Genomic DNA, 25,087 nt, shown 5'->3' on the forward strand with positions numbered 1-25,087 from the left:
TACAAGTTAACTATAATATTGAGTTGGCCGCAACAAAGGGAGCCAGCGAGTAACCCTTCTCCCAAGAAAAGTGAACATCCTTAAGGTAAAACGTTGTGAAAACCGACACTGACTTCCAAGTAGCTGCCTCCAAGACTGCCAACACCGAAAAATTCCTCAGGAAGGCCGAAGAAGTAGCCATCTCCCTAATACTATGCGCTCCTGGATGCGAAGAACTCGAAGGCTCCGAAAGTGATGAAGAACCCTCCGACGCTTGACTAATCTCTTGCAAGAAGAAACAAAAAGGTTCTCGGACGAGGCAAAAGTTTCTCGGTACGTGACAAATAACCTTTGAGAGCTCTAACCAGACACAGCAGCATTTCAGATGTGTCACCTCCTACAAAATCATCCAACGATGAAACTTTAAACGATCTAGGAAGAGGATTCAATTCAGATTCAGACTTTCGCAACGAATTCTGGCAAGTAAGAAAGAAAAATATCCTGTCCCGAAACGGATACCGTGCTAGCCACTGCCTGAATCTCACCAACTCTTCTTGCCATAGCCAGAGCAACTAAAAATAACACCCTGGTTAATTCGAAAGATGAAGAGCTCAACAGCCTCAAAACAGCCGCTAAATCCCAAGAGGGGGCCCGAAGCAGAAGAACTGGACGTTCTATCCTAAAAGATCTTAATAGATTGTGCAAAATTCTACTGGTTGAAAGCTCAGGTAAGTGAAACCTGAACGTGCTACTGAGCATTGACCTATATCCAGCAATCGTAGAATATGACAAGTTCTTTCCCTTCCTTAAAAACAAGAGGAAATGTGCCACTTTCACAACCAATGGACGAGAAATGCTATGCCCTCTTTCCGGCACCAACTACTCCAATGTAAGTAATGGAAATGAGGCTGTCTGAGATCTTTCCTCTCAGGAAGGAATACTGGAACTTCCGTCACCATGTCCAGAAGGTCTGGAAACCAAGGTCTTTGGGGCTAGAAGGGGCTCATCAAAGTCATCTGAGTGTTGGTACTGTTCCTGAGTTTGATCAGCACCTGTTGAATCAACCCGAAAGGAGAGTATGCATACACTTGAAGATTGTCCCAGGAGTGCAGCATTGCATCTGTCCCACAAGACATGGGGTCCACTACTGGGGAGAAGTAAACCGGAAGACAGAAATTCAATCTTGTCGCGAAGAGATCCACTGTCGCTGGCCACCTCCTCAACAGGCGATGTACTTCCTGAACCAGAGTCCATTCGCCTCCGAGAACTTCCTGCGAACGACTCAATGCGTCTGCGAGAACACCGAGTTTCCCCGACACAAACTGAGGGATCAGAGAAACCCTGTGGTCCCCTCACCAACGAAGAACTCTCTGTGCTACCTATGTTGTTTAAACCTTGCAATCTTGTTCCTCCCTCTTTCTTCAGATACGACACAGCCGCAACGTTGTCGCAAAAGAGAGCTGCTACCTTGTTGTTTACTTGCTCCGAAAAGCAACCTAGAGTCTCTTCTACTGCGCTCAACTCCCAGAAATTTATGGACTCCTCTTGATCCAGATCCCTCCAAAGGCCTCTGGCCTGAGATTCCTCCAAGGTCGCACCCCAACCCCGATCTGAGGCATCTGTGTGCAGATGAACGTCTGGAAGAGGGGAGTCCAATCTTACGCCGATGGTCAGATGATGGAAGAACCTGTCACATCAACAAAGAATGCCAAAGTACTTGCTCTTGGTTCTGACCTAAGGACTGAGTTACCAAAGAAGTGGATGGTGATGGGTTTGGATCCAAAGGTGTCAGGGGTTTGAAGAAGTTGCAAAAGGGAATCTGGTGTGAATTCCAAAGAATCTGCTAATTAATCACTACCTGCTGCATTTCTCAAATTCTTGCAACTAACTCTAATGGGCAACAGCTGCTGTCAATATTGAGGTTCTACGTCAGCTTGATGAAGTCATCAAAGATCCTCCTCATCTCCTTATACCTTGCAAATCGCGATACATCAGACTTCTTGTCGTCATCTTCAGGAGTTTCCTCCATCTTACCAGGGGCAACATCAGCAGCTATCTCAATGTTAGACATTACCTGGAATAAGAGATCAAAACTTCTATGATGCAGTTATGACGCATCTCTATTAGCCACTCAAAGGCAACAAACAATCATGATGTAGCTTAGGAGCCAAAAAATCGTGAAAGCTCCCTAGTAGAAGAGCGCTCTCCCAGCAATAGAACTTCATGTAGTCATGATGCATCTCTTATCAACTACTCACAGGCAATAAACAAAATGGCGTTGTATTTGATGTTGCTGCTTTAGAGCCAATAATAGTTGCAACTCCCATTCAGAAGTGCTCTCCCAGCCCTTCCCAGTCTTCCCCCACAGTACCCCTCAATCAGCATGCTATATGAACTGTTAACAGTGTTACCATCACATTCTTCAGCCTGCACAAAAAGCATGGTAAACCAAACAGAAAGCTTTTTATTCAATGTGTATATCCACATATATATTGTGGTGGGCTGCAGTTGCATGCAGACGGTGTGCAGAGTTGTGGATGGTGCATACGTGGATAACTGAGGCAACACAAAAACACCACATGATAAATCAGACTGCTAATGTGATAACAGCAATATGAGCCATAACTCAGAAGGAATGCTTGCACATCAGCATCGCATAGCAAACTGGGTTCCAATTACCATATAAGAATAACAAAGCTGTGTTTAGCAAGTACTCACCTTCACTTTGTTCTCACTCATACGCTTTTTTTGATCAGGACTCAAACCATCTGGTAATTTAATGCTAGGGGAGCTTGAAAGTACACCTGTAAATAAGACAATACTGAACTGTCATCAAATCAATGTAAATCAAGATAATTCATAACTACTGCACGAGTAATATAAGTAACATATGAATGAAAACACTCATTTCAAAAAAATTATGCTAACTAAATTAGTATAATTTGCATATTACAAAATAAATAAAAATTTTATAATTACAGTATAGAATTAAACCTTCTTAATACTAGTTCATTTTAAGATTCAGAGTGATTCAATAACATTCAAGTATACCCCCACCAAGATCGCTTAAAACATGTAACCACTACGAAAGAGTAACATTAACGTAAATCCCCATCTTTATACTGTAGGTGTACCAACAGGATATCGCAAAAATGAGTAAAAAGAAATACACATATATTTAAGTAATATTCTAAAGAAAGTCTACTTTCAGGGAAACTGCTTGGTTCAAATAGTCCATGGCAACACATAGTCAACTCAGCAAAAGATTTTCCCAGAATTTAGTAATCAATTTCTCAAACATAGGTGTAGAGAATTTACACTTAGCAGATACAACATACATTTTTTTGGCTATTTGAGATAGTTCCATGGCAAACATGATCATCTTGAGAAAGTCACCTAATGCAGAACTAGAATTTAATTACTTTGGAAATCCACGACCACTAAAACAAGTTGCAGTATTCCCATAATTCACCCATATGCCAATCTTATTATCATTAACAATACTGTCTGATTTTCCCTTTATGGAATCTGACACCAAATAAGTTCTCTCACTATCTTCAACCTTGTCCACTGTTCAGCATGAATTCCTATTTTGTCTAGGTCCTCATAAATGCACATTCTCCATAATGTTCTGGACCTCATCCTGTTGCCTCCAAGTCTACTGCAGTTCTCTGAATGCTGTAATTTCTCCTCATCCCTTCTCATTACATGTCCAAATCATCTCAATCTTTTACATCATTGTCTACTTTCCAACCTCTTAGACACCATATCTCTGCAACTTCATTTGAATTATGGTCATCCCACTGCACTCCAGCTATGAATCTTACCATTTAGTTACATACCATCCACAATTCCAATTACTTTAAAAATCCCCAAGTCTCTGCTGTACAGCAACAGAGACCTTATACAAATCAAAATTTTTGTTCCTCTCACTATTGAGACACACTTGAAAAAAATTTAAATGTACTTTACCTCAGGTGCCCAATCTTCCTTACTGCAGTATCAAAAACCTGCTCCACAATCCAGGATGTTTGCAAGGTAAGCAACAAGTATTACTGCCTCAAGGTGTGGCCACAACATTGTCTGACATACCTTTTCTCTATGTACCTCCTTCATCCCTTGTCCACCAATACTGCAGTGCTCTCTGACCCTTTGCTTTCAGAGATATTACACCTGGGGACTTTCTTCACAATCGTTTATTCTGCATTTGCAATAAGCAAAGTATAATTCAGTCAGAACAGGAAAAGTGTGGGAAGCATGAACTTTGTCCTTGGGCTTATGCTTGACTCACCCTTGTTAACTTTGAAGTTGACATGGAACCCTTCTCCATATCAGCCAACAAGGCCCTTTTGATTATTTGCTACTATCATCTATGCACCTATGTAGTCTTGATCCTTGATGGAAACTAAAATTATCTTAAATTCTTCTGTCTGTTCTAGGTTTTATGTAATGGCATGGAGAGATCACTAATCTTAATCAGAAACTTCCTGGTACCCTTGCACAAAATCCATCTCACTACTTTTCTAATAATTCACAAGACAAATAAGTGGTACCTCTTGTAAGAGTTCTTCCTCTCAGTTTGTTGCTTCACCTGAAATATGCCTCATGATAAAAAGGCTTCCTTTTTTTTATTTCACTGGTGGAAAATTACTGACAGCTGTTGATTCTACAAATTTTTTCTCAGCACTCCTCCAACACTTCCACAATGTTCAAGCAACCCTTTTCCTCTGTATTTTTCTTTATACTGTATGTTAAATAACTACTGTCAAACTATTTTCTCACTTTTCTAGACCCATCACTTCTTTCATCAGGCTTTCAACTAATGAATTCTGGAAAGCTCATGAATGACTGCCCCAGCTGCTTTTAGGACATGACTTAAAAATTATTACTGTACAGGCAAAAGATCCTCTTTTATATAAAAATTCTTCAATAATTGGTGCTGCATCAGCCCTAAATTTCTATGTAACATCTAATACAGTTCTTTTCATAAGAAGTAAAATAATCTTCTGAGGACATTAACAGTGCATTCTATTAAGTAACATAAGCAAATCAACACTCCACAATGACAGCTGCTGTTTACATGTTTATTGGGGAGGGTAAAATGAATGAAATTTTCAACATGTATACTTATATACTACTGCTCTGGTTCAAGGCTAGGGTCTGATTGCTCATTAGTAAACCTTTCTGATTTGTATCACGGATTGGCTGACCTTTCACATAAGCAGGGATGTTAGATGGATGCTTCTACCTGACCAGCACCAACTCATTTTTTGAGGGATGAAGGACAGGCCCCATGTTGGGGTCTCTCCTGCTAGGCTTCCTCTGCAAGGTTATGGGGAAGACAAAGTGTTCAGTTGTGACACAGAGGGGCACTGCTGTAGGATACGTATTGCTTCAATGAATCTCAAGCAATGCTGTCATTGTAGCAGTATTGTTCTGGTGTTACTTCCTTGTGTGATTTGCAAGAGAGGCATCTGGAAACTCAAGTGGACACCATCCTAGTATAAGTATTGGGGCATCCCCCTCAAGGGCACTAAAATTTGCAAGTGTTGCTCTTCTTCAAGTCTCCGGAATACACCATATTTATACCAGCATGACATCTATGCGACTTTCCAAATGCCTCTCATGCCACCTACATAAGAACCATACACTAACATTACAGCTGTGCCCTTACAAGAAAAAATATGAAAAATGCAACAGAAATATAGACTTGACACCCAACCAGCATTGCCTGAGACTTACTGAAGTGTTGTACATCCTACAGCATTGCTATCACATTCCACAAAAGTGCCATTTCCTTAGTGTCACTCACAAATCCCTAATCTTCCCCTAAGACCTTGTAGAGATGGCCCATAATCAAACGAGCAACAGAGAGATCCCTAATACAAAGAGGGCACCATAAATCCTGCCCAACAGGTATGAGCATTCCCCATTCAACATAGTTTCTTAAAATGAAAGGCCAACTTGCAGTCAGCATTCATTCTGCTCCCAATTGAGTGCATTCCACATCTACTTTTCTCAGCATTTCTCCACAAAATGTGAAACAGTTTTCCTTACTGCATTAAAATCAGGGAATATAATTTTGATCCTTAAAAGGCAATGCTTTATCGAGTACCTCTAGGAGACTCGTGCTCTTATGAATGTGGAAGACATTGCTTTTGTCACCACAAAGTTTCTTTTAATGAAGTCGTGAACAGGTTTTGTGAGATTATGAATGTAGAAAGACATCAGAAATCTCCTTTGGTTGCATCAATGGCTGAACTGTACTTTTACCTTAAGGGGCTTTCTAATCTTTAGGTTAAACTCATATGGCAACTGCACAAATTCTTCCCCATTGCACATGCTGAATAGTCATCCAAACTTCTGACTGTTGCGAAAGTGGTCTAAATGTATGAAGAAGTACAATGTGAATTGTTGATAGTCAATGTCAATGACCCTGGTGGTCACAATGCAGTTAAAGCAATAAATATTCATGTCTGTTGCTTCTCTCTACTTAGGGATCTAATTTACTGCTCAAAAGGGGTACACTAAAATTAAGGAATGCACCAATTTGTCCCTCCATGTTCAGTTTAAGAACTGAGCTAGGGTCATCAATCTGTGCACTATACACACCACTGCCAGCAGAGATATCCCAACCACTGGCATGCAGCTGGTCACTGCAATAACATGAATGGACTGATTGACTGATTATCAAATTTAGGTCTTGAAGACAAAGCACCGAAACCCATCAGGATTATTCAGCACCATAGTGAAGGTGAAATATATAAATTAATGATATGATTGATAACAAATAGGTCCACACATGATAAGAGGTGAATGAAGGGTTCCATGAGTTGTAGGCCTTCTACAAACTGTGTTACTTAAATTACTGTACTTCTTCCTCAAATGAAATGTTGATGCTTTGCTACAAAAGGGTTAAAACTCTGTAAATAGAATGTCAGACTCGCCTGAAGAGATATGGGGTGATATGAAAGAGATTGTGATGCCAGCTGCAGCAGAGGTGTGGGGGGGGGGGAACTGGTAAGCAGCAACAAGAAAAATAAACATGGTAGTGGAATCGAGAGGTTCAAACAGCTGTGAAGGAAGAGAGTATAGCCAGAAGAGGGTGGGAAGAAGATAACAACTACCAAACAAGAGAGGAGTATAGATGGACAAAGAGGGAAAAAAAGAGAATGGTAGCAATTGCAAAGGGAGAAGCCAAGAGAGTGGTATGAGATGATGGGAACACCAGAGGGAGAAAAGATAATCTACAGAATTGCAGACGTGAGAAGAACAGACAGGAGAGGTAGGAATTATTAAAGGTGAAAATGGAAATATCTTAATTGAGGAAGAAGTCAAAAGATGGAAAGACTATTTTTCACAGCTATTAAACACTGAGAATGAGTGTGAAGAACAGGAAAATGTTCCTCCGGCAGAAGGACCAATAACAAACGAGAGAGAGTGAAGTTGAGAATGCTATAAAGAAAGGAAAAGTAAATAAAGCTGCAGGAAAGTCAGACATAACAACAGAAATGATTAAAGCATTGGGAAATCTAGGCAAAGAGTGGGTGCACACACTATTAGAAAAGATCTGGGATGTAGAAGAAATGCCAAGGTACTGGAGCAATAGTTGGATGAATAAAAGGTATAAGTAAAAAATGCTCCAAACTTTCTTCGGCGCAATTGAGTTTTCTGTACAGCGTATAATAAAGGCCACCAAAAATAGATCTATCTTGCGGTGGTCTTGGTATAATGATGTAAGAGCCACAGTCCATGAAACTTTAAACATGGCCCGGTGGAGGCCTTTCCTATATCATTGCCAGAAGCACAATTATGGCTAACTGTAACCTTAAATACAATAAGAACTACTGAGGCCAGAGGGCTGCAATTTGGTATGTTTATAGCCTCAGTAGTTTTTAAGATCTGAGGGTGGACAGAAAAAGTGCGGACGGACAAAGCCGGCACAATAGTTTTCTTTTACAGAAAACTAAGATGTGTTAAACTATGGGAACTACAGAGGAATAAAGCTTTTGGAGCGTGTATTCAAGATACTGTACTAGAAAAAATACTAGGAAGGAAGGCTGAGAGAGTTGATAGATATACATGAGCAGCAGTTTGGGTTTACAAAAGGAAAGAGCACAGTGGATGCTATTTTTATACTAAGACAAGTCCAAGAGAAGTATCTACAAGGAAACAGGAAAGTTTTAGTGTTTTGTGGATCTTGAAAAGACATATGACAGGGTACCATGAACAGTAGTTTATTGGTGTTTGCAAAAGGGAGGAGTACCAGAGAAGTTGGTAAGGTTAGTGAAGATGAAATATGAGGGGACAAAAATCACTGTACTGTACAGACAAAATATAGGAAGGCTGAGGCATTTCCTGTGGAGGTTGGCCTCCATCAGGGATCAGCTCTGAGTCCATTCTTGTTCCTTGTCATTATAGACACTTTGACATCAGAATTAGGGAGCAATGAAGAACTTTGTGAAATGATGTTTGTTGATGATTTAGTAATTATAGCAGAAACAGAAGAAGAACTGTAAGAAAAGTTTTTAGCATGGAAAGGAGCCCTAGAAAAGAAAGGATTGAAACTGAACATTGGAAAGACAGAGCTAATGATCAGTAGTAAAGCAGGACATGAAGAAGTCCACATTCAAATGGAAGATGGTACACTGCTAAAACAGAACACTGAGTTTAACTACTTGGGATCAGTACAGCAATAACAGAAGAGGAAGGTACTGAGAAAGCAGTGAGACAGAGAGTGAAAGAAGCATGGCGAAAATGGAGAGAACTGGATTTGTTTTAGACCAGAAAATGCCATTAAGGCTCAAAATGAAGATTTATAAGACAGTTATCAGGCCCATACTATTATATGAGGCAGTAACTTGGGCACTTAAGAGGAAAGAGGAGGGACTGTTGGAAAGAACCGAGATGAGGATGGTGAGATGGTTTGATGGAATATCACTATTGGAAGGAAGGAAGAGTCAAGATATAAGAAGGTGTGTTATATGTAATGTAAAGGAGAAAGCTAGGGAAGCTCATCTGAGATACTACAGTCATGTAGTAAGAGTAGAGGACCTTCGGGCCAGCCCTAGGAGAGCTGTTAATCAGCTCAGTGGTCTGGTTGAACTAAGATATACTTAAGAGAAGAGGAGGTGGAACCAATCAAGAGAGCTAAAAACATGCCAGTGATGGGGAGGAGGAGTGTGGGGCATCAGCGGATCAGATGGATAGATGTGGTGAGGAGGGATATTGGTGAGGTGGGACTGGGGGAAGAAGATGCAAGGAACAAAAACAGATGGAGAAAGTTGACTCAAGCAGCCAACCCTGCTATACATTGGGACTAATAATGGCAAAAGCAGAAGGTTAAATTTCTGTTTTCAAAAATATGACTTTTCATTTATATGAAAATTTTATATACTGTACATCTCAAAATAATGCCATAAAAAATCTACCACTGCTCATCTCTACAAACAACTATATCTTTTAAGTTTGATTAAATTAATAAATCTCTTTGTTGTCAAGTATCTAGTTTTTCCTTACTATTCTATTCATGCACTAGATACTGGAGTTTGTAGTCTTCCCATTTTTCTAGTAGACTAAATTATACATCATTAGCAACTAATACAGAATCGTAAAAAATTTGTCACCATTTCTTAAATAAACAAATTCAAAATGTATATATTACGGAAATGTTTGATGGCTAAACATGAATGACATCCAGTGTTACCATTATCATCTGTAGCAGCAACATTTTCTTTCCCATCAGTAGTTTTAAGTCTTTTGGCACTGGCATCATCCTGTAAAACAAAAATTTTTATACAATTTATTCTATAAAATTTATCATTTGGATACTCACCTATGGTGCAAAAGTGTAAGATAACTTTAATATTGGGTAAGAATCATCCCAAATAAGTGTCAATTCACACTCATCTATGAAATTAATGGAATGCAATATATTATAAAATTTAGGCCAAACTGCGCTGAAAGGGAAATTGAAAGTAAAAAGATTTTAAAGGTGTGACACAAGGAAATACTGTATCACAATTTTTTAAAGCAAATTGTATTTTTCCTAACTATACAGACCTGAGGTCCTTTACATTAGGAATTATTTACAGTGCAGCTGGAAACAGCCATTGAACTTTCAAACAAGGTGGTTAGGCAGTTAACTACCATCCATTAGGACTGCAATGACAGTACTGAGAATAAAAGAGGTGTTCAGGTGGAAAGTGAAATGCACTGTAGGAGGAAAGTCTCATAAATAAGTACAATACTGTATACTGTGGAGGGAAGTATAAGGACGGAAATAAAGGAGATAGATGAAGATATAAAACAGAAAGGGGAGGTGAATAACAAGGCCTTTTGGGGATTCAAGAAGATAGATTATAATAAACTAAGCAACGTTGCAGCTTTGTGATGAGAGGGTGAAAAAGTAGGTGAATTATAATAAGTTTCAGAGTACGAACACTTCCATATACAGGGGGAGAAAGGGTAGCACATAAAGCATTCTTCTAATGTAAGTGGATTACTACAAGCAAACAAAGTAGCTACAAGAAAAACTGCAAGTCAAATACATCTGCAATATTAATACAGAAATACTTCACCTTACCAGGCTTCAACTCAGAACTCCCTACTTACCAGCTACATTATTATGATGAAGTTTTGTTACGCTGCCATTACACATTTTGAAGATAACTCTCTCAAACTGATAGATAAATGTAAAGTACTAGTTAGCTTGGGCTCAAAATTACAGTATATCACAGTAATGTTTGCTGTAAGATACCCTAAGTGTTCAAATGTTGGCTAAACTTTACGGACTTAGTTATTTATCAGATTTTGACACTTATTACGAGGGCCAGGCTCCCAGAGCATCTGATAGGCTGAAAGGTTACTGAAATTTAAAGGAAAAATGACAAATAATAAACAATTAAAAAGTCCAATAACCAAAGTGAAGGAATCCATGTACCTAGGAGAATGTCACATGAAAAAGGGATCACAGGTTTAAGCAAAATGAAAAGGAAGTCAAAAGGTCAAGGTCAGTACCATACCATTAAATGGTTGTGGGGGACATGTCTTATTGAGAGATGTGCAAACTAGACAGCAGAATTGTGGAATAGGGTGGCCTGTTCCTTTCCTTCCACCTTTGACTCCCAGCTAAATCAAATGGGGGAGTACAGTATACACTACAAGAAATGAAATATCAGGAGGATATGATAAAAGTATTAAGGGTGGCCAAAAAAAAACATGAACAAGTGGCGGTGTGAGCATTAGCCTATCTGCCATATTTGATTCTATGAGGATACAAACCTTTGTCTTTTAGCCTATACAGTATACAGACTCACTCCTTAGGAATGAGAAACTAGCATGAGTACATGAACAGAAATCTTTTATGCACAGCTTCTCTGAACCTTCAAAAGCCTCTATAAAGTGTAAACAGTACAAACGCATGTCTCACAGCACAGGTGCAGCCTCCATGGAGACTGGCCACATGGAATGAACAATTTATGCCTCCCTTGGAACTCTCGTGGAAGGTCAACACAAACTTTACAAAGGAAATGAGGACCAGCATCTCTCTTACAGGATAAGGGAATGCTGCAGGAAATCTCCAAAGATGACCCCTGAGGAGCAAACTCCTGAATGGAGCCCCCTCTTGTAGGGTGAACAAGAAGGAAGGGCAGAAGTGGAAACCCCACCCACTACTTTTGAGGAGTTCATAAAACCGTACCATTCTGTTTCTCTTGGCCTACTGGAACTGGAAGTATTAATGTAAAAAATACAGGTTGATACACAGCAACAAACACTTCATAACACACTGAACCTGAAGCTTCATATACACATTAGAAGACAGCCTGCAGGTTGATACTATGGAAACAATAAATGAAGTTGTTAGCTAGGTCTATTCTAGCATCCCAGACGTACTCAACCACTAATAACAAACCAAAAAATACATAATAATGGCAGGCCTCACAACTCAGTTGATTACCATGACAATACAGAATATGATGCACAGTCGTAACTAGAACTGGCCTAATTTGAGATGTGATACGGACTGATAAAAGTTAGGCCTAGCCTGTGTCAGGATAAAACTTTCGTCCCCACCCAAGCCAAAGCCCCATCGAAAGTTGTACCGGCAACGTGAACCGGTAAAAGAAGACGGTCGTCTAGCCTATACTTTACCTCATCCTGGTCACTGATCCGTTTGTTAACAGGCTTAAAGAAGTTGAATATTGTTTTCTGCGTTGCCATATTTCTCGCGACGTTACTTCCCAGGGACAGACTGTGATTAAAAAGGCTGGAAAATGAGCAAACTCGCTGAATGCACAGCCTAAAATTCAGCATTTGTGTACTTACACCTCGTCTTTCCCGCCAAGTCCCTAGTCAGAGACGAGTAGTAGTAGTAGTTTGGAAGAGTACGGTTTTGCTGTGAAACGGCTCCCTTGCTCGGTCTAGTTTGACCACAATTGTGATGGCTGATTTTGTACCATATGTTCTAGATAAATTCCTTTTTATTCTTAGTTTATTTTCAATAGACAATGGATATTTTGTGAAACTGTGCCTCGAATTTCTTGTTGCAGGTTACCTTGCTGTGGTGCATTTTACATTTTTAAAGATTACCGTGGCCATCGTTTAACAATCATTTTGCGTTGAAATTGAAACAAGCATACACAGGAAATATTTATACACTCTAAAGTCAAAAGAACAAAGAAGGCTGCACTACACAGGCTACTGATGCTTGTGACTATAATAGTGATAACTTTAACGCTGCTGTTATTACTGAGTTCATGGACGCTCGCAGTGGCGCCATTATTAAAATACTCAAAGAGGCCCAACAAAATTAGAGCTAGAATAGGTTGCAATGATCACTCTAATGAACTAATGTACAGACCTATAACCGGCCCCCCCAAAAAAAGACCAAGACGCGAGTAAATGTAAAGATAATGACAAAACTGTACAGGTAACTAATACAGGCTACCACAAAACGATATATTCTTCATGCGGGAGACAAGGGAAGGTTTTCAGAATCCTATAGTACAGGAAAAATACCAAGCCTGAACAACGCGAGCAAAGGAAAGCAGCAGTAAGATATCCGACAAAAAGCTCATTGAATAAATAATACAATCTAAAAATGACAAGCCAAATCTATTAGGAAGACAAAAAGCGTGTGGAAAAAAAACGTACAAGCAAAATGAGATAAAACAACACACTAAGAAATAAACAAAACACTAAGCGGAGATAAAGAAACAAAAGTCAAACCTATAAATAGAAACACCGCCATTGACCTGAATCTCTAACGCACAAAAAACTCTTCCGATGCAAGACCACTTCAAGCAGCGAAGAGAATGCGGTGGCGTGCTGCGCGTTTTGCGTTTCAAAAATTCCGCCGTTTTCTTCCTAGGGTAAACACCTAAGGTAAACAAACGTCAGAATTGAGTACTAAATGGTATGTATATTCGGAGTGACGAAAAATGAAAAACACAAGGTTTTAAGTATTTTTTTAATTTCTTTTACAGTAGACTAATCTTTGTAGCTTAGTGCGAATGAGAATCATTAATTTTATAGGTTTCTTTGTGGCTCAGTAGTTTTATCATATTCATAGGAAATAATAAAAAAGTAAAGGTAAAATTATGACTTCAGTTTCATCATCGTCGGAGGAATTTTACATTCGCACATGTTCTTGGGAATCATTTCACAGCCAGTGCTGTTCTTTTTCCGTTTCAAAAATTCTGCCGTTTTCTTCCTGAGGTAAACAAAGCAGGTATTAAAGACTAAATAGTACATTTGGAGTAATGATAGTGTCAAGGTTTTCAGTATTTTTTTATTCATTTTTTTAGACTGACTAATCTTAGTAGTTTAGTGCGAATCAGAATCCCTAATTGCACTGGTTTCTTTGCTGTTCAGTAATTTTATCGTATTCAGAGGAAATAATAAATAAGTTTCATCATCGTCAGAAGAATTTTACATTCGCACATGTTCTTGGGAACCATTTCACAGTAGGACAAATTATCTTGTTATTTAATGCATGACTGATATTGGTTCTATTTTAAAAATGTGGATGCATGACAATGTAAATAATTTTTTATATATACTGTAGTTTATATTGGTTTATTAACACACAATACGGTACGAAATTTTATTTAAAGAAATTTTTTCTACATTGCATGTAGAATGTAGGCCTACTATGAGCCATTTGATGACCTGTGGTACTAGCACTTGCGGCTGTATATATATATATATATATATATATATATATATATATATATATATATATATATATATATATATATATATATATATATATATATATATATATATATATATATATATATATATATATATATATATATATATATATATATTGTAAAGGTGGAAGGACAGGATTGAGTGACATACTGGCTGGGTGTTGACTGGTTTATTGGTAGTTCCTTACTGACTGAATGTACATTGTTGTTTCAGATTTAGCTGGCCTTGTGCCAGCACGGGCTCTTGCTCTGAGAGCAGCCCGTAATACTGACTGAATGTACATGTTGTTGTTTTAGATTTAGCTGGCCTTGTGCCAGCACGGGCTCTTGCTCCTCGAGCAGCCCGTAACAGAATCTTCGAAGATGTTATTGGCGTGTGCGAGCGGTAAAGTAGCATCTACACACAGACAGGGGAAAACAGAGGTAATGATTCGGGCATCTGTGTTTGTTGGCAGACAAACAGATGGCGATATTGAGAGACATAATAAACGTACAGTGATGAAACATATATCAGTGAAAAGGCCAGGAAATTCTACATATGGCCAATTGCATGAGATTCGAGACAGATTAATGAATACAATGCAGTAGCATAATATATGTGAAATGGCGAGACGTTTGGTGTCTTCACAAACAGAAACATACATACAGTTTGATACAGAAGATTCGGTGGAACATTATGAGTACGTGATTAGAATGCTTGCGTGGCAATGCAAGTAGTGGTGATTGTACATATATCAAGACAACAATGGTTAGGGAGAAACAGACGAAAATATTGTATGGTAGAAGTTTCGTTCCTTCAGAGAAAGAAAACGAGATGCTCTTGTTTTGTCTTCTCCCCTCCGATGGATGACGAACACGTGTGTGGAAGAAACGGCATCTGGGCGACAGTCTCTTACAAAGGCGTCAAGCACCTCTTCATTTCTGCATTAATCACGTCATGTATATTACCTGTTATTATTTCAGATTTTTATATATCTCTCCATATATGAGTGGCGCAGTGTAATAAGGTGCCAAGCGCCGTTTTTTAAAAAATGAGAAAAACGCATTTAAAGTTTGCCAACTATGAAAACGCTTATAAAAGAAAAAACCAGCCAAACGATTTCTATGAATCATACCTCATTTTAAAGGAAATTTATTCGCCTATTACATATGCAAAAATCATTATAGTATGTTTTGTCATTTAGCAACCACAAAAAAGTGAGGTAATGTAAGATTGTAAAGTGTTAATGAACACAATGAAAATGTTTTCATACGGCAATTAAAGCATGTTTTTGTGAAAACAACCTAAAATATTTATCCTAATAATGCTCTAAAATTATTATTATAACATATCTGAGTAAAATTTCCATGAAAATATTATAAACAAAAACATCCACCCACGCACCTCCACTGGTTGCCGCTTGCCTCCTTTTTATGACGGTCTTATGATGTAGCAGTGAGAACTCGCTAAGGGCGAAATTTCCCTTTGTTTTGCATGGATTTTCCAGAACCTTTTGCCAGTAACATAAGGGGACAAAAGTGTGTGTACAGGATAGTGCTGTACTTTGGCTGCTCGCTCACAATAAAAAAACCAGTTCGGCCGCGGTGGCGCTTGCCACCTTGTTAAATCATATCATTATTGCCCGGCCGTTCCGCCGATGTATGTAACCACTTTGTACGTTTATTGTAACAAATTATTCTCATTTATATGTCATCTAACAAACACAAATTCTTGCCCAAATGCGTGACATGGGATCCGCAGGTCGGTGACCACCTTTTAGCGATGTATACCTGGCTTCCGAAAAGTAAATCAGTCATACCCAGACCTGTCATCTTGAATCTCACAACTGGTGACCTGAGGAGTGACAGGCAAACATGCAGTTTTAGCCCAGCCATTAATGGACTAAATACGGCCGCATTTACCTTCAGAGAGCCTTTAGCAGACTCAAAACGGCGACACAGTCTAGGCCTCTGAAAGCTCCTTCCTCAGAGGAACCCAATGCTATTAACGGACTAATAATTGTGTCCCCGCAAGGACACCTTTTGGCATTTTGAATGGTTTTGGCCCTCGCCATTCACGACTCACGTCAACCACTCAAATTCTAACACCATTAGCGGTCTAAATATGGCGCGTACTCGCGTTTTGGTGTGTGACAGTAAAGATGGCAGAGTCTGAATTACAATGCGAATCCAGAAACATGGAAATCATCTGCGTGCCCCTTTCACCCACAAAGCCAGATGCAGTGAAGCTCCCCCTGTTTCCGCGCCAGAACACAGTATCTTGGTTTCTGCGTGCTGATGCTCACTTCTGCATGGTGCGCATCACAGATGAGAATACCAAGGCAGATGTTACCATGATGACACTACCTAAAGAGATCTTCAACAAAATCTCCCCATGGCTTGACTCACAGCCAGACAAGGTCATGTACTCAGCCTTGCGAGACAAGCTGATACAAACATATTCCATGCCCCATCCCCGAAAGAGCACAGCACGCACTAGACCTGTTGACCCAGCCCCTAGGGAAAGCATCACCCAGGGGCACCTGGGATGAACTGCGAGGTCTGGTAACACTACTGGGCATCGACGCAGATGGGCGCAGGAAGGAAATCAGCCTGACAAAAGCAATATTCCTGTGGCACCTTCCATAGAAGGTGAGGGGCCAAATCAAAGACGCAGATGCCCTTTCCATGGACGAGCTGGTTGACGTCACACAGAAAATCCATGAGGCCACTAAAGCCTCCAAACACGCCACCGCCCTTGCAGCCGCCGCCCTCGCAGACTGTAGCCTGATGACGGAGGATGACAGCCCAGAAAATATAAACGAGATCTACAGGAGGAAGGCACTGCCAAGGGAGCAGAGGGTACAGATGTACCCGGCATGGTGCCACTTCTACAGGAGATTCATCCCCATCTCCAAGAACTGCAGATCCCCCTGTTCCTTCACAAAAAACAAGAAGGGCAGCCACAAGTAACAGCAGTGGCTGCGAAAGACAACGTCTCCTGACCAGTATGATTCTTCATCAGGGAAGAAATATCAAAACAGCACCTGCTGGTTGACACGGGCTATGCAGTCGGTGTTCCCACTGTTGGAGGAGGACTACAACTGGACAGCTGACTCCACGCCCTCCCTGTTAGCCACAAATGGAACCCCTTGAAACCACAGCCCACATAATCTCCATCTTGGGCCGCAGGCACCACTGGCCTTTCGTCATCGCGGAGGTCAAGTTCCCCCTCCTGGGCGCCGATTTCCTGGGACACCACGGACTCCTGGTCGACGTCAGCAGGCAACGCCTCCTCGACATCGGAACCTGCCACTCCCGACCACTCTCCACCAGACCGGGGATGCCCGCCTTCTGCTTCACAGCCTCCAACAATTACGCCGCCCTCCTCCAGGAGTTCCTGGAAGTTTTTAAGCCAGAGATCCACCAGTTGCCGGGGGCCGGGGCCAAGCACGACATCTTCCACCACATAACTACATCGGGCCCCCCAACTTATGCCAAGTTCTGTCACCTGCCCCCTCAAAAACTACAAGATGCCAAACAGGCTTTCGTCGAGATGGAACAAATGGGCAACTGTACCAAAGCATCAAGCCCATGGGCGTCTCCCCTACATATGGTAAAGTCAGATGGCTCCTGGAGGCCCTGTGGAGACTACCGTCATCTGAATTTAGTTACCACACCAGACCGCTACCCCCTGCCAAACATGAAAGACCTGACAAACACCCTTCACGGGGCCAAGGTCTTCACTAAGATGGACTTGCTTAAATCATACTTTCAGGTTCCTGTGCATCCTGACGACATTCCAAAGACAGCCATCATCACACTGTTCGGGACGTACACCTTCTCCTACTCCACCTTCGGCCTCAGGAACGTGGGGGGCCACATGCCAGCGCCTGATGGACACCAACCTTGGGGACCTGCCCTTCTGCGTCTGTTAAGTAGATGATATCCTTATCTTATCCAGGTCCCCAGAGGAACACCTTTGCCACGTCCATGCTGTCCTGAAACGCCTGCAGGAGAATGGATTAGTCGTCAGGTTCGACAAATGCACATTCGGGGCAGAAAAAATAGATTTCCTCGGACACGAGATTTCCCCAGCAGGAGTATGCCCCATGGCCTCAAACGTGAAAGCAATGGAAAAGTTCCCGACGCCGCAGACAATCAAGGCCCTTCAAGAGTTCCTCGGCATGGTGAACTACTATCGCTGTTTCATCCCAGGCATCGCCTGCATCATGTATCCCCTGACAGTAGTCCTGAAGGGCAAGCCAAAAATGCTGACGTGGGACGCTCCACAGCAGCAGGCGTTCGAAGAGACAAAGACAGCCCTCACGAGTGCCACCACCTTGATGCATCATAACCCCACCGCTGCCCTGAGACTCACCACCGACGCCAGCAACATTGCCTGCGGGGCAGTGCTCGAGCAAATAGTCGACAGTGCCCCCCAACCTCTAGCCTTCTTCAGTCACAAGTTGTCACCGGCAGAGACCCACTACAGCACCTTCGACAGAGAGCTGCTCGCAATCTACTAGGCTGTGTGGCACTTCAAATACACCATCCTCACAGACCACAAGCCCCTGGTGCACGCATTCGCAAAGGCAAAGGCAGGAGACGCGTGGTCAGCAAGGCAGCTGCAACACTTGGCCGCCATCTCTGAGTTTGGTTGCACCATCACCTACGTCCCTGGCAGGAAGACTCCAGTAGCCAACACCTGTCATGGGTGGAAATCAATTCCCTCCACCTCAACATAGACTACGAGGACCTGGCAAGGGGGCAAGCAGCAGATCCAGAAACAGCAGCCTACAGGACGGCACTGACGGCACTCAAGTGGGAAGACGTGCCCTTAGGAGATTTGGGCACAAAGCTTCTCCGCGACACAAGTACCAGCTGCCCCCAACCCCTGGTCTCCGCCTTGAGGAGGAAGAAGACGTTCGACATCATTCATGGCCTCTCCCATCCATCAGGGCATACAACGGCATGCCTGATGACAGGAAAGTTCATGTGGCACAGCATCAGGAAGGACGCCTGCCAGTGGGTGAGGAGCTGTGTCCTGTGCCAAACCAGCAAGATCACAAAGTACACAGAGTCAGGCATTGGTGATTTCCCCCAACCTTGTCGGCGCTTCGGCCACATCCACATAGATGTCACTGGGCCTCTACCGCAGTCTGGGGGCGCCAGGTACCTCCTGACAGTCATAGATCACTCCACTCGCTGGCCAGAGGCGAAACCTATGGAGGAGGCATGAACAGCATCCTGCACAGAAGCCCCCCTCTCCAGTTGGATCAGCCACTTCAGGTTGCCAGACAGCATTACTACGGACAGGGGCTCAGCATTCCTGTCAGAACTCTGGGTCTCCCTGGCATGCCTGATGGGTATGACACTTCACAGCACAACGGCCTACAACCCCGCAGCAAACGGCATGGTAGAGAGGGCACACCGCTCACTGAAGGCAGCTCTAATGTCACATTACACCGACAAAACTGGAAGGCCCAGCTCCCCTGGGTCCTGGTGGGTCTCCGCACCGTACTGAGGGCAGATGGTGACATGTCCCCCGCAGAAAAACTCTACAGAGAAATGCTAGCTGTTCCAGGGGAATTCTTCCTGCCGTCAGCCGACAGCACAGACACCCGCCCCCCACCAAGGTTGAGGGAACTAGCACAAAAGTTTGCGCCTTGCCATAAGACCTTCATGGACAGAACCAATACCTACAGCCTGGCCGGCCTGGATTCCTGCACTTACGTCTTCTTCGGGATAGCCGCCTGTCGTCCGCCCTTGACCAGGGCCTACAGGGGCCCTTACTGAGTCATTGACAGGACCCCCAAGGAGTATCTCATCGACATCCATGGCCGGTAGGATTGGGTTTCCATCGACAGGCTGGAACCAGCATTCCTGTTAGACAGTGAAATCCGAGAGGAGGCAGGCAGATGTCGCAGGGTCCCCCCTCAAAACGCGCCCGTAGACATACCTGCTGCCCCCCCAAGGAGGGGCCGTGGGCACCCTAGAGGCCACGCTTTGGAAGATCCAACAGTCGAAGTTGCCCCCTCCCACAGTTCTCAAAGAGAAGGGGTCGCCTCCTGCTCCCCCAGCGCCTCCGTAATTAATTTTCATGTCATCCAATAATTATCTCTATAATCATTGTCTTGTGGGGGGGAGGAATACTTGTAAAGGCATGAAGCACCTCTTCATTTCTGCACTAATCACGTCATGTATATTACCTGTTATTTTTTCATATTTTTATATATCTCTCCATACGTATTATTGTCTGGCCTTTCCACCAATGTATGTAACCACTTTTGTACGTTTATTGTAACACGAATTATTATCATTTATATGTCATCTAACAAACACAAATTCTTGCCCAAATGCATGACCTGGGATCTGCAGGTCGGTGACCACCTTTCTGTCCGCATTCCTCAATGTATACCTGGCTTCCAAAAAATAAATCACTCATACCCAGACCTGTCGTCTTGAATCTCACAATATATATATATATATATATATATATATATATATATATATATATATATATATATATATATATATATATATATATATATATATATATATATATATATATATATATATATATATATATATATATATATATTAAAAGGACCTCATTCAAACTGGATGGTATCAGTTGGAGTATTTACTCAGAAAAAGTTACAAGCTTTCTTGGACAAACAGTCCACATTATCAAGTATCTGTACAATGAGGAGATCCGTAGTCCAGCTGTATTTATATCTGTGTGCTGGGTACTTTTAATCCTATAATCGCCTAGCTCCTCCTGTGTGACCCCCACCCCCTTGTGATCTCGGTCTTTCTCTGCTCCCTTCTTCCAGGTGTCCATTCTCTGTGCGTTCTCTTGGGTTTTTCCCTCATTTCCTTGCTACTGTGGAGCATACGATTTTTCTGGATATGCTGACTTCAAAGCCGTTTCCGGTGTTCCCTGCCATTGTGTTTTTGGTTTATGAAGGCATTCTCTACAAGTCTAGACGTTTTGTTGGTGTTCCTGTGCAGAAAACTGTCTATTTTATGTTCTGATTATAAACTGCCGATGTCTGATTATAATGCTTTATGTTCTGCAGATGTTGTTTGCTTCGCTCTTTACGTGATTTGCCAGTTTCGCCATAGTACCCTTCTTCACAGTCTAGACACGCTGCCATATATACCCCCCCCTCTACCGACTTTTTGTTTCTAACTATTTTATTCCTAATGGTGTTTTTGTAGCTGCCTATCAGTTTGAAATTATCTAGCTTTCTGTTGATTGGTGTAATAGAGTTGTTGGCCGGGACTGTAATTATTTTCTTCCCTACCAAATGTTCCTTTTCTATCCTTTCCCTCTCCCCAAAATAGTTTTTCCTTGCTTTGATGAGTGCCCACTCCCACCAATACTTAGGGTAGCCTAATCTCCTAAAACTCTCCCTCAGGTAATCCAGCTCTTCGTCTAAAGAGGAGAGTTTTAGGAGGTTAGGCTACCTTGAGGCAGCGCTTGGAATTTACAGGCTTTCTCTGCTGTTTAAGCAATAACCGTGAGATATATGTTTAACTATTTTTGGTTAATTAGGTGTTAGCTTACCTATGACCCTTCAAAAGACAAAAGGAAAGCAAAATGTACTAAACAACGCTCCTGAAACTTCTCCTGGGGACGAGGTGCCATAGTCTGCTGAATGGTCATTAGTAATATTGTAAAGTCCCTGCTCAATGGGTTTTCTGTGGTGAACCTCCCATTTTCTACGGTGCCTTCACAGCTGACCCGAGGTCGCACCTACACACCTATTATCATTATTGTGATTTGTGTATTTATTACCTGTTCATTTGCCCTTATACATAGTATATGTGTCACAGTATTTTTTGTGACCAATCAGCTGTTGTTAAACATCATGTTGTCTGTATGTACCTGTCCTGTTTTGTGTAAAGAAATAGTTTGACCTCAGGTCACTTGCAAATTTTGTACTGACGTCTGCGTATATGTGCTTTATAAGCGGGTCACTTCATCAATAAACTAGCAGTACTTGTCTTCCTGCTCTTTCTTTAGCACCTCTCACAGTGGTGACCCCCGGAGTGGTTCCCGGAGCCATTAACGGACCCAAATGGGGACTTAGTCTTGGCCCGATGAACCAACCCACGCCCCTAACAGACTAACTACAGTGCTCTAATAAAGCGTTCGGACGTTACCGACCCTCATCGGCAAATCACTGGCGTCATTAGCGGACCCACACGGCACGCTCCCAAGCGTGTATTGACGCGAGTGTTCCCTCACACTCCGAGTGAGAGTGCAGAATTAGGATGGATGCAGATATTCCCTACCACATACAAATAACCGCGAACTTCTCGGAGGCAGATGTCTCCCTCACGCAACCCCCTCTCGAGCCCTCCTCCAAGCCGAAACCCGCGCACTCCTCCACGCCGGTACCCGCTCCCCGCGTGATGCCTCTCCTGACGGACCAACCGAGGGCAGCCCTCAACATAAAGCTGCTGCCCTTCACCCATCAGAACCTGGCATCTTGGCTCTACAGGGTCAAGGGCAATTCAGGGTGGCAGGCCTGACCGACGAGGTGTTGAAGGTGGACATTGTTATCAACGCCCTACTGGAGGAGAAATACAGGAAGGCTGCCCCATGGGTGATGTCAACCATGAGCCCTGCCACCTTCCAGAAATCAAAGGCCACTCTTGTCAAGACCTGCTCCCTGCTGGTCTCCGAGAGGGCCGCCTGCTCCCTCGACCTCGACATCAACTCCTAGCAGGACACGAACCTCTTGGAGACATGGCATGCCCTCCAGGACCTCCTCCTCCTCCCCGAGATGGACAGCAGTGGCAGGCACAAAGAGATTAGTCTGTCGAGGAAGAGCCTCCTGCGGCAGCTACTCCCAGAGGTCCATGGACAGATTACGAAGCCCTACACCCTGCCAGTCGAGGACCTGATAAGGATGGCGCAGCAGCTGGCTGACTCCATGAGGGCTGCGAAGTGGGCATCCACACCCACACACCCCATCAACTGCCTCCAGCTGGAGGACCTCACCACAGAGTGCATCAACGTCGTCGCCAGGAGGTGGCCACCCCACCACCAGAAGAAGGAAAGGCCGGGGCTTTGCTACTACCACCAGAGGTTAGGTAAAGATGCTCGGAATTGCGAAGCCCCCTGCCTTTTTGCCCATCCAAAAAACGGGGGAGGCGGCGGCCACCCTCACAGGCCGCCATGGCAGCAGCATCCAAAACACCCAGGAGCCCCACACCAGTAGGCCTCTTTGTCCGTGACACTATCTCTGGCAGGATGTTGCTGATCGACACGGAGGTAATGCGGTCAGTGTTTCCGCCTTCTAGAGAGGACCGCAAGCGCCCGCTGGACCTGGCTGCCTCCCTGACGGCTGCCAACAGGTCCCCCATCCTCTCCTACAGCACCAGGCTCCTGTCAGTCCCCATCCTGGGCCGGAGATACATGTGGAACTTCATTGTCGCGGACATTAGGACTCCGCTCCTGGGTGTGGACTTCCTCGCCCACTTCAGGCTGGCAGTCGACATAAGCTGCAAGCGCCTGCTGGACACTGAGTCCTGCCAGTCCCTGCCCCTGTCGCCAGGCCCCAGGGTGCCCACAGTCTGTTCCGTCGCTCCCCACCAGTACGCCTCCTTCCTGAAGGAATTCCCAGAGGTATTCAAACCTGAGCTTCGTCAGGTGCCCGGGGGCCCCGCCAAACATGGGATATATCATCACATCAAGGCAAGGGGGGCACTGACACACACAAAGTTCTGGAGGCTTCCCCCACAATGCCTTCAGGAGGCCAAGAGGGCCTTTGCCGAGATGGAGTGTATGGGCATATGCAGGAAGGCCCCCAGCCCATGGGCCTCCCCACCTTCACATGGTGCAGAAAACGGACGGCTTCTGGAGACCCTGCAGCGACTACAGGCAGCTCAATCTCACTACAGAGCCCGACCATTACCCTCTATCAAACATGAAAGACCTGACAGCGTTCCATGGGGCCAAAATATTTTCAAAACTAGATCTTTTAAAATCATATTTCCAGGTACCAGTAGCTCCAGAAGACATCCCCAAAACCGCCATCATCACACCCTTTAGGTCCTACGTCTTTGCCTTCTCCACCTTCGGCCTGAGGAACGCAGGGGTGACCTTTCAGAGATTGATGGACAGCATCCTGGGGGACCTGAATTTCTGCGTCTGCTACGTCGATATCCTAATTTTTTCCAGGTCCCACAAGGAACACCTTTGGCACATCTGGAAGGTCCTGCAGCGCCTGCAGAAGAATGGCCTTGTCATCAGGTTCGACAAGTGCACCTTTGGCGTTGATAGGGTTGAATTTCTGGGCCACGAGATATCCCCGGGAGGCGTCCACCCAGTTGCATCGAAGGTCGAGGCCGTCGTCAGGTTCCCCACCCCTACCTCCGTCAAAGCTGTACAAGAATTTCTTGGGATAGTCAACTACTACAGGAGGTTCATCCCTGGGGTCGCGCACACCATGGCCCCCCTGACGAGAGATCCTCAAGGGCCGTCCGAAGACCTTAGTGTGGGGCCCCGACCAGCAGCGAGCCTTCTCCCTGATGAAGGCAGCCCTCACCAAGGCAACAGCTTTGGCCCACCAGGACCCCAGCGCCTCCCTCCAGCTAACAACGGATGCCAGCAACATCGCCTGTGGGGGTCGTCCTGGAGCAGGTTGTCAACGGAGCCCCTCAGCCCATCGCCTTCTTCAGCAGGAAGCTCAGCCCCACCAAGTCCCGCTACAGCACCTTTGACAGGGAACTCTTCGCCATGTACCAGGCGGTACGCCACTTCAAGTTCCTCCTGGAGGGTACGCCCTTCACAGTTTGGACGGACCACCAGCCGCTGGTCCATGCCTTCACAAAGCTGGGGGACGCATGGTCCTCCAGGCAGCAGCAGCACCTCACGGCCATCATGGAGTTCA

General features: G+C 43.6%; 1 protein-coding gene across 1 annotated transcript in view; it reads right to left on the reverse strand.

Annotated features, from left to right (window-relative positions):
• The window catches only part of LOC136851122 (uracil-DNA glycosylase-like), a 190,614-nt gene that overhangs the window by 51,689 nt on the left and 113,838 nt on the right, over nucleotides 1–25,087 (reverse strand). The window contains exons 4-5 of the mRNA XM_067125093.1: nucleotides 9,686–9,755; nucleotides 2,698–2,783 (exon numbers count right to left, since the gene is read on the reverse strand). Coding sequence (XP_066981194.1) covers nucleotides 2,698–2,783; nucleotides 9,686–9,755 — 156 coding nt within the window. The remainder of the gene's footprint in view (nucleotides 1–2,697; nucleotides 2,784–9,685; nucleotides 9,756–25,087) is intronic.

The sequence above is a fragment of the Macrobrachium rosenbergii genome, chromosome 3 (genome assembly GCF_040412425.1).
Source record: "Macrobrachium rosenbergii isolate ZJJX-2024 chromosome 3, ASM4041242v1, whole genome shotgun sequence".
Classification (NCBI taxonomy): Eukaryota; Metazoa; Arthropoda; class Malacostraca; order Decapoda; family Palaemonidae; genus Macrobrachium; species Macrobrachium rosenbergii.